This window comes from Manihot esculenta, chromosome 11 (assembly GCF_001659605.2).
Source record: "Manihot esculenta cultivar AM560-2 chromosome 11, M.esculenta_v8, whole genome shotgun sequence".
NCBI lineage: Eukaryota > Viridiplantae > Streptophyta > Magnoliopsida > Malpighiales > Euphorbiaceae > Manihot > Manihot esculenta.
In genome coordinates this window covers 19,788,867-19,798,950 of record NC_035171.2, presented here as the reverse complement: position 1 = coordinate 19,798,950, position 10,084 = coordinate 19,788,867, and the positions used below count along the sequence as shown (strand labels likewise).

Genomic DNA, 10,084 nt, shown 5'->3' with positions numbered 1-10,084 from the left:
TTAAAGAACAGGAATATATAAAATTGATCACCTAAGGTTACCCCCACTTTTCTCTTGGCCAAAATAACAAAACACAATAATTTACTATCCAGTTAAAATTTAGAACTAGTACAAGTTCTCCTGCAGAATTAATTTTCAGAAAAAATGACCCAAAAAGCAAAGAGAAGTCATGCCTCAAAACATTCTCTTCATCCCCTCGCGGTTTCTTGCCTCATTCACGGCTACTGGCGATGTCCCAGACCCAGTACGAATTTAACAGAGCGTTGCCTTGCTTACAATTATTTGTCAGCTCATTAATGAGACATCAAAGATAGGGCCCCTTCCTAAATTCTGAAATTCAGCAATGAATACTTCATATTGCTTAGAAGGAGAGATCTTCACAAAGGACCCACCAAAAGTTTTGAAATGACTGAAAAGAACAATAAAAATATAAAGACTACTGGATCATGTGCAACTGTAGAGGATAACGAGGAAACTAGAACTTTGTAACATTGAGTTCCTCAGACAACCATAACTCTGGTCTTTGCTTATAGATTCCACTAGCTACAGATCCATTGAGTTTCTCCTTAACAAATTTTCAAACTAAGGAAATGAACTCCTAGATAAGCATAGGTTAGCGGGGATCATCCCGCAGTCTCTAAGAAGAGGATACTTGAGTTAAAAGGAAAAATGGGGAAAAAAATTAAACTAGCCAAACCCAACAAAGCAACCTGAGGAAGTAGATTGAGTTGCTCAACAGAAGTACTTACTGGAAGGCAATATGTAGCCTCTTGAAAAAGAATCTATATGAACATATCTTTCCGTTAGAATTGAGAAAACTGTTTTCTCAATGAAGGTTTCAGAATATTTAATAAATTAATTATATTTTTAAAAATTAATTATATTTTTAGAAAGTATAGCTGTAGTTAATTCTAAAGAACTTTAGTAGTGTCTTACTAAACCACTCTTTGTTGACAAGTGTAAAAACTATAATTTTGCCACTTAGAATTTTCTGAAATCCTTGTAATATCTTTTTAAATATATATATATATATGTAAATGTGTAAAGCTAAAAATGTTCTAATGATGATGTATGTAAGTATACTTTAAAATATAAGAGAAAAGGGTTTTCTTCCGGCAGCTGTGATTCTCTATTTTCTTTCATGTCTATGTTGTCTTCCTGTCTACTTCAATAATGTCCGTTTATGTTTGATATGTTTAACTTCAACAGTGGTATCAAAGCCCTTCTTCCTACGAGCCCTGTATTTTCTGTTTGAGTAATTAAGTCTTCCTCTATTTTCTTTTTAATTTCGGTGATCCCTCAAAAATGTCAGCAAGCATTTTCTCCATTTCAGCTCCTATCTTTACAGGAGAGAATTATGATCTCTGGGCTATCAAAATGACAGCATTCTTGAAGGCCCATGATCTATGGGAGGTTGTTTCTACAAGTAAGAGAACCTGCTCCATTGCCCGTAGATCCTACATTGGCGCAAATCAAGTATCATAATGATGAGTGTTCGAAAAAATTTAAAGCCTTGACATTCATCCATCAATTTGTTTCAGATGCAATTTTTCCAAGAATTTTGGGAGCTCAAACAGCCAAGGAGGCATGGGATAAACTGAGAGATGAGTTCCAAGGAAGTGAAAGAGTTAGATCATGGGACAAGCTGAGAGATGAGTTCCAAGGAAGTGAAAGAGTTAGATCAGTCAAGCTTCTAACTCTAAAGAGAGAATTTGAGATGTTGAGGATGAATGAAGGAGAAACCATAAAGCATTATTCCTCAAAGCTAATAGAGTTGGTGAATCAAATGAGACTTTATGGTGCTCAATTTCCTGATAGTCAGGTTGTTGAGAAGATTCTGATTAGTCTTCTGGAGAAATTTGAGTAAAAAATTTCTGCAATTGAGAAATCATGTGATCTCAAGACTCTCACAGTTGCTGAACTCATTAGCAAGATTCAAGCTCAGGAATAGAGATGCTCCATGAGGAATCAAGAAATCAATGAATCTGTATTTCAAGTGAAGCAAAAGGGGAAACCAACTCCAAGCAAAAATGGGAAGAAATTCTCCCATAAAAAGCAAGGGAAGAGCAAATCAGTTGAGAATTCAAAAGAAGATGCAAGAAAAGGCAAGTTCCCTCCATGTGTCATCTGCAAAAGGACAAATCACTTGGAGAAAGATTGTTGGCATAAAGGTAAACCGGTATTACAATATTGGTATTGTAAAAAGCATGACCATATTGAAAAATTCTGCAAAGCACAGCAAAACAAGGAGCAGCAGGAGAGGCAGAAATCAACCCAACATGCTAACTCTGTTGAAAATCAACAACAAGAAGTTGAAGAGCATTTGTTTATGGCCTCTCATCACTCTTCTTCTTTTTTAAACAGCTCTTGCACATGGTTTATTGACAGTGGTTGCACTGTACACATAGCCAAAGATGCTGATTTGTTCTCTTCTCTAGATTCATCTATTAAAACAAAAGTTAAGTTGGCAAATGGCCAACTAGTGCAAGCTAAAGGCAAGGGGACTGTATCAATATACTCTAGGTCAGGTACAAAGTTTATTTCTAATGTGTTACTTGTTCCTAGCTTGAATCAGAACTTATTGAGTGTTGCCCAATTATTGAGAAAAAGTTATTCTATCTTTTTTAAAGATGAATATTGCATTATCTATGATTCTACTGGTGTTGAGATTGCTAAAGTTACCATGATTGGTAATGGCCTTCCATTTGATATAACAATTGCATCTCATCATTTATATAACATTGTTGATGTTGATGTGAAGTTATGGCATAAGAGATTTCGCCATTTTAATTTAAGTGCCTTAAAATCTCTCTCTTCAATTGATTTAGTCAAAGACATGCCTGAAATCCATCTAAATGATAATGTGTGCCAAGCTTGCCAACTTGGAAAGATGCATAGACAATTTTTCCTATAAATCAAGCTGTTAGAGCTGGAAAAAAGCTGGAGCTTGTCCACACTAATGTTTGTGGCCCTATGTCAGTTCCCTCAATGAGTGGGAACAAGTATTTTATTCTATTTATTGATGATTTTTCAAGGATGACATGGGTCTATTTTCTACGTGCCAAATCTCAAGCATTTTTTGTGATCAAGAAATTTAAAGCTCTAACAGAAAACCAATGTGGCATGAAAATGTGGCATGAAAATTAAGACCTTGAGGTCAGATAATGGCATGGAGTATAACTCTTCAGAGTTTGAGAAGTTCTGTGAATCAGCTGGTATTCAACATCAATTGACTGTGAGCTATACACCTCAACAAAATGGTGTCTCTGAGAGGAGAAACAAAACTATTATTGAAATGGCAAGGTATATGTTGGTTGAGAAGAACTTACCAAATCACTTATGGATAGAAGCAGTATTTACAGCTGTTTATCTCTTAAACAGGCTTCCCACTAAGTCTGTTAAAGGAATGACTCTATATGAAGCTTGGTTTGGTTGGAAACCATCCGTTAAACGCCTCAAAGTATTTGGCTCTCCTTGTTATGTTCATGTTCCTGATGTAAAGAGATTTAAGCTGGATGATAAAGTTATGGTGAGAATTTTCCTCGAATATGGTGAGAATTTTCCTCGAATATGCTGCAAATTCCAAAGGTTATAGAATTCTTGAACCAAAATCTAATAAGATAATGATTGCAAGGGATGTGATGGTGAATGAGCAAGCTTTTTGGAATTGGAAGAAGGAAGAGGTTGAGATGCCTTCAAATGATTCTATTGCAAGAAGACAACAATTTCAGAATTGCATGCTTCCTATGATGATGAAAGTGATTCTGAACGTGGTTCTCCTAATGTAAAAACCAAGTCAATTGCTGAACATTATGAAAAATGTAATATGGTGAATATGGAGCCATTTAATTATCAAGAGGCAAGCAAGTTTCCTGAATGGCAGCAAGCTATGGAAGATGAAATGACTATGCTTGAGAAAAACAAAACGTAGGAACTTATTGCCAAACCAAAAGAGAAGCATGTCATTGGAGTAAAGTGGGTATTTAGAACAAAACTGAATCCAAATGGCACCGTGTTCAAACACAAAGCAAGACTTGTTGTAAAGGGCTACGCTTAGCTGTCAAGAATTGATTTTAGGGATACTTTTGCCCCAGTAGCAAGACATGATACCATCAGGCTATTACTTGCATTTGCAGTTCAAAAAAGATGGAGGGTATTCCATCTTGATGTCAAATCGGCTTTTTTAAATGAATTGCTTCAGGAGGAGATCTATGTTCACAAACCTAAAGGATTTATTATTGTTGGACATGAAGACAAAGTCTATAAGCTAAAGAAGGCTTTATACGAATTAAAACAGGCTCCAAGGGCATGGTATTCTAGATTATTTGATCCATCATGGTTTTAGGAGGAGTTTGAATGAAGCTACTGTCTATATAAAAACATGTCAAGATGGAAATATCTTAATTATTTCTCCCTATGTTGATGATATGCTTGTTACCGGAAGCTCTCCAGAATTGATAAAAGATTTTAAGTTCTAAATGCAAATGGAGTTTGAGATGTTTAATCTAGGCTTAATGACCAATTTTTTGGATATGAAGATTGAGCAATCACATAATATATATTAGATGTCCTTAAAAGGTTCAATCTGAATCAATGCAAAGCTGTGGCAACTCCTCTTTATCCAAATATGAAGCTTAGTAAAGAGGATGATGATTCCATAATAGACACTACAAGTTATAGAAGTCTAGTTGGAGGTTTATTATTCTTAGTTTCAACAAGACCTGATATTATGTTCTGAGCAAGTTTCTTGTCTAGGTTCATGAACTCTCCAAATAATTCTCATTTTATGGCTGCTAAGTGAGTTTTGAAATATTTGAAGGGCACCTATGATTATGGTGTGTTGTATTTGAAGAATGAAAATGCAAAACTTGAAGGATATGTTAACAGTGATTAGACTGGTAGTGCTGAAGATATGAAAAGCACTTCAGGTTATCTATTTTCTCTTGGATCAAGTTATATCTATTTTCTATTGGATCAAATAATTTTTCTTGGATTTCTAAGAAGCAAGAAGTTGTTGCTCAATCTACCGCGGAGGCAGAGTATATAAGCTACTGCAATCTCAAATCAAGCTATTTGGCTTCGTAGATTACTTGCCGATTTTGAAAATGATCAACCTGAAGCTACTTTGTTGTGGTGTGACAACAAGTCATCTATTGCCATTGCTAACAATTCAGTACAACATGGTAGGACCAAACACAACTTAGTCAAGTATCATGCAATCATAGTCAAGTATCATGCAATCAGAGAAACCGAAAGAAATCAAGAAGTGAAGCTAGTGTATTGCAAATCTGAGATGCAAGTTGCTGATATTCTCACCAAGGCAAGGCACTTTCAACAAGCATATTTGAATGTTTGAGAAACAAGTTGGTAGTTTCTAAAAAAACTCTCAAGGAGGAGTGTTAGAATTGAGAGTTTTCTCAATGAAAGCTCCAAAATATTTAGTAAATTAATTATATTTTTAGAAAGTATAGTTTCAGTTAATTCTAGAGAACTTTAGTGGTGTCTTATCAAATCACTCTTTTGTTGACAAGTGTAAAGACTATAATTTTACCACTTAGAATTTTCTGTAATCCTTGTAATATCTCTATAAATATATATATATATATGTAAATGTGTAAAGCTAAAAATGTTTTGATGATGATGAATGTAAGTGTGCTTTGAAATATAAGAGAAAAGGGTTTTTTTCCAATAGCTATGAGTCTATTTTCTTTTATGTCTATGTTGTCTTTCTTTCTACTTCATTAATGTCAGTTTATGTTTGATCTGTATAGCTCCAACACTTTCAACCTCCGGTTGCTGCATGAGCTCCTCCTAACAGATAAAAAAACACCAGAATCAGTCATGAAAGACATAGCAGTGGGTAGGGGCAACCACAAAAGAAGGATGACCAACTAAGAGAGGACAAATATCAGTTTTCATCATTCATCTTTTTCTTATTCCTCTCCTTTTTCTTTATTTTTTCATGACAAACAGCATCATAGCATCTATGGTTGGCAAAGGCTATTCTCAAGGGTTCTAACAAAAAGGATAATTACTTCCATGTATGTACCTATATTACAGCATAAGTCTAATCATACGGTTGACTTGCACCAGAAAGTTGTCCCTTAGGCCTTATCAAATCATTAAAACGTGATGCTGAGTTCTAAACAAAGACAAAACATGAAGATGGAACTTTAATTAGCCTGAGAATATGACTACATATTTAGCCAGATTCTCATGAGGAGTCAGGCTCATATTTTCAGGTCTATTCTTGTGATAAAATAGGCAAAAGTCATTATATGTGGAGTAATATCTCTGCACAAAGTCTGCCAAATTTCCAGCCCTTATGACACAAATATCAAGCAGATAAATGACAATTCCAAAAGTAGAAATAAGACAATGATAATTCAGAAATGGATGAAATAACATGCAACACAAAATATGAAGCAATTTTGACTTTATAAAGGTTACACCAATTGAGGATGCGCTCAAACTGAGAAGAGATGAGTACAAGCAAGAGCTCATATGAAAGATTCTATGGATACATATTACTGATACCTAGTCTACAGTCTCCCTCTCAGTATGCCACAAAAGTCTATTTACCTTCTAAATGCTAATGCTATGCTGCAGAATCTAGTTTTCTCATTTAGATTATTTAACACACAAATATACTATGAAGAGAGACATTACAGTAGAGAGAAAAAGAGGGCATTAACCTGTAAAGACTTTGACAAGCTACCTTTTATGTGAGCTATACACGTGATTTACAAAGAATTAGAAATTATTTCTTAACCTTAACACCATACGTTCCCCAACAGTTCTATACTAGACATAAGCAACAGCTGCAAATAAGTAACTATAAGTCTATAAATAACTCCCAAATATAAGAGAGGCAAAACACACTGCAGATATACAATGTGGCCTGTAATACACATCTGAAATGCATCCTTATAAACAGCAAAAACGGAATGCAATATTTAGTAATTCAAAAGAATAATAAGACCCAAATACAAGACGGCAGTTGTTATTATAGTTTAACCAGGTTTAAGAACAAATGGCATAACACTAAATTTATAATTTGCACACCACCACATGAGAAGTGCTACAACTGCATGTCATTTTCAAATGTAATCCCAATAAATACATTTTATTCAAGTTCTAATTAGAACTTGAACTGATACTTAGTCCTAAACTGCAAGGTGATAGAAATCTATATTATGCTCAATGGACGTCGCAAGGCAGCACATCTTCCCGACTAGCTTCCTACTCAGCAAAATCAATAATTTCTTAATAAATAAAATAACAAAGAGAAAATAAAATTAAAATTAAAGGAAAAGAAAAGGCAAAACTCTCCTCAATCTGTTCAGCCACTGAAAAAATAATTCATTTTTTTAAAAATAACTCCCACTAAAGAAACCATTAGAGCCTTCTTGGAAATTGAAAAGAAAGGCAATCCTTTCTCTCTTTTCCCTTTCATTTTCATTTATTCATTAAAATTATGCTGCCAAGTACGAGGGCAAATTTGGAAAGTGTTGTCATGTGGTATCAACAAGGCAGTAGTTATTAGAAATTTCTGACACTCAACAATTTAATACTAATGGTTCTTGTTTTAAAATGTATCAGGACATGAATAAAATAAAAGTGTGATGTATCAGGGCATGAATTAAAAAAAAAAAAGTGTGGTATGACTTTATGAAAAATGGCAAGATGTATAAGGTTCCCATTCATCTGTCATAGCCAACTAATAAGCTACAAGCTTCTAACATCAACGGCATTCTCATGTGCATACATGCATGCACAAACAAATGATTTAAATTTGACGAGTTATAAGTTTACAAAATCCATTCTAGTGCTAGAGAGAATTAAGGACAATGAAACTAACAGGTGACAGAGGATATAGGGTGGGAAAGACAATTGATCAAACAAATCATATAACTAGCTGCTTATTTAACTGAAGTATAAGGAGAAATGACGAGTACTTTTAAGTTCCACCTTTCCTCTTCTTTGTGCTAGAAGAATTGCCATTGACAATTGTCACTACATTCTCAAGTTCACATCCAGCAAGCTCCTTCATTCCTGAGTTTTGATTTAACAGACACTGAAGATTATCAAACTCGCAACTGCTAAACCCTTGCCCATTTAAGGCCATACCCTCACCATTTTTGCCATCCATCCCTGGATGAAGGCAAGATGCCCGACAATTACACTGAACATCACATGGATTCATCACATAAGCACCAGCAACATTTGGATTGGCCAAGTTCACATCCTTAGCTGATTTCTGATATGGAAAAGATCCAATCTCCCCTTCAATCCTTCCTCTTATGTCCACAAGCAAACATTTGAGCCTTGCAACCTCAGCTTCCAATGCAGCTTGTCCCTGCAGCCTCTTCAGCAACTGTTGATTCAAAGTCCTGAGTCTCACAACTTCATCCTCCAAAGATGCAGCCCTTGCCTTCTTTTTTTCCCGATACTTCCGGACCGCCTCTCTATTGCCTATTGGGCGTTTCTTCGACTTCTTTTCAGTCGACTCAGAAGTATCATCAGTCCCAGTCTTATCCTCAGACGGTGCAGAAACAATTTTAGTGTGCACATGATAGCAAGTATGTGTATGGGAATAATCAGGACCAGGAGGGTTGCAAGTGTGTGTGTGAGTGCAGGCATGGGTATCCTTGAGTAGTTCATCAAAGAAACTATCCATTGAGCAACTGCTCTGAAACTCACCCATGTTGGTACTCGAAAATACTTCTTGGTTCAAGACATCTAGCTCCCCATCATCCATTTCTACTCAAACAGAAAGGCAGAAGCAAATTTGGAGATTTTGCTTTGGTGATTATTTGGGTCAGATTCTAGGTTTCTAAACCAACTAAGGAGGGTTATAAGGTGCAAAAAAGGGGATTTTGACCGAGTGAATAACACGATAAAAACCTATTACAAGGTTCCAGAACACCACAATTTTCTAGCAATTCAAAATCTAACCAAAGGCAAACACTGAGAATTAATTATCAACTCAAACAAAGAAAATTAGCATGAAAACATAAATTGAAATCTGGGAATCAAGAAAATAGCTGGGTGAAATTAAGGTTACATAGAAAAGGAAAAAAAAAAACAGAATAGGATCGAGAAATAATTAATGAAAGAACATCATGGCGGACTTCAAATGGAAACCGAAGAAAAAATGAAGAGACGGAGAAAAAAGGGAGAAACTATTGCAAGGAACACAAACAAGACAAAATAATACAAAAAGAAAAGCAAGTGAAAATGAGGGAACCAGAGATGAGACGATGGTTGATTCTTCTTCAGGGACAGATTCCGCGGAAAAGAGAGGCACTTCTTTTCGACCGGTTGAGATATCATCACAATTCACAATAACGTGATCTTTCATTTTATCAAATATATTATAAAAAATCTTTATTATTTTATCTATTAATTTCAAAAACATATATTAAAATATTTTTAAAATTTTTAAAATTTTATTAATTTTAATTATTAAATATTATAAAAAAAATTAAATACTTTTAATATGAAAAAATTAAATAACGAATTATTTACAAATTTAAAAAATTAATTAATAATTTTTTAAATTATAAAAACAAAATAATAAAATATTTAATTAAAAAATTAATTTAATAAATTTTTTCAGATAATTTTTTCCTAAAATTACTTTGAGTATATACGGCTCGGAGGGTATGTAAATTCTAAAATGGGGGAACTAATATATGTTATGTAAAATTTAATTGAATTATTCACCAAATTTATTTGAAATTAATTTTATTATTTGAAATTAACTCTATTATTTTCCGTAATATAACTTACAATATAAAATTCATTTTGTTTTGAGTAAATTCATCATTAAATTTATTGATTTTCATTTCTTAAACCGTAAAATATAAAAGTTTAATAAAAATAAATTTTATATATTTTTTTAAAGATTAAATGAGTTTAATTTAAATTTTTGGATAAATTAAATCTACGTATTTTTATTAAGGAGTTAAATAAAATTTAATATAATATAATATTATTTTTAATAATAAAATATTATCTTTTATAATTTAAAAATTAAAAATTTAGTATTTTAATTACCATAAAAATTTTTAAAAATGCA

At 33.6% G+C, this 10,084-nt stretch overlaps 2 protein-coding genes across 3 annotated transcripts; one reads left to right on the top strand and one right to left on the bottom strand.

The window, feature by feature from the left end:
- The first annotated feature begins 1,305 nt into the window (after positions 1–1,305).
- On the top strand, positions 1,306–1,867 carry LOC110625635. The gene is made up of 2 exons (XM_021771274.1): positions 1,306–1,426; positions 1,542–1,867. The coding sequence occupies exons 1-2, from the start codon at positions 1,306–1,308 to the stop codon at positions 1,865–1,867; spliced, it is 447 nt and encodes a 148-aa protein (XP_021626966.1).
- Positions 1,868–3,848: 1,981 nt separating this feature from the next.
- LOC110626930 (basic leucine zipper 23) lies at positions 3,849–9,340 on the bottom strand. 2 transcript variants are annotated; one of them, XM_021773124.2, is made up of 2 exons: positions 7,972–9,340; positions 3,849–5,811 (listed from the first exon to the last, which is right to left on the bottom strand). In XM_021773124.2, exons 1-2 carry the CDS (start codon positions 8,759–8,761, stop codon positions 5,783–5,785), a joined length of 819 nt encoding a protein of 272 aa, XP_021628816.1. In that variant the 5' UTR covers positions 8,762–9,340; the 3' UTR covers positions 3,849–5,782. The 2 variants fall into 2 exon arrangements, with proteins under 2 accessions (XP_021628816.1, XP_021628817.1); XM_021773125.2 differs by having other exon boundaries at positions 3,850–5,811; positions 7,959–9,340.
- Between the last annotated feature and the right edge of the window lie 744 nt (positions 9,341–10,084).

Coding starts and splice junctions, on each gene's coding strand:
- LOC110625635 (XM_021771274.1), top strand. CDS start 1,306: ATGTCAGCAAGCATTTTCTCCATTTCAGCTCCTATCTTTACAGGAGAG. Junction 1,427..1,541: donor ATGGGAGGTTGTTTCTACAA/GTAAGAGAACCT, acceptor AATTTGTTTCAG/ATGCAATTTTTCCAAGAATT.
- LOC110626930 (XM_021773124.2), bottom strand. CDS start 8,761: ATGGATGATGGGGAGCTAGATGTCTTGAACCAAGAAGTATTTTCGAGT. Junction 5,812..7,971: donor TAGCACAAAGAAGAGGAAAG/GTGGAACTTAAA, acceptor TTTATCTGTTAG/GAGGAGCTCATGCAGCAACC.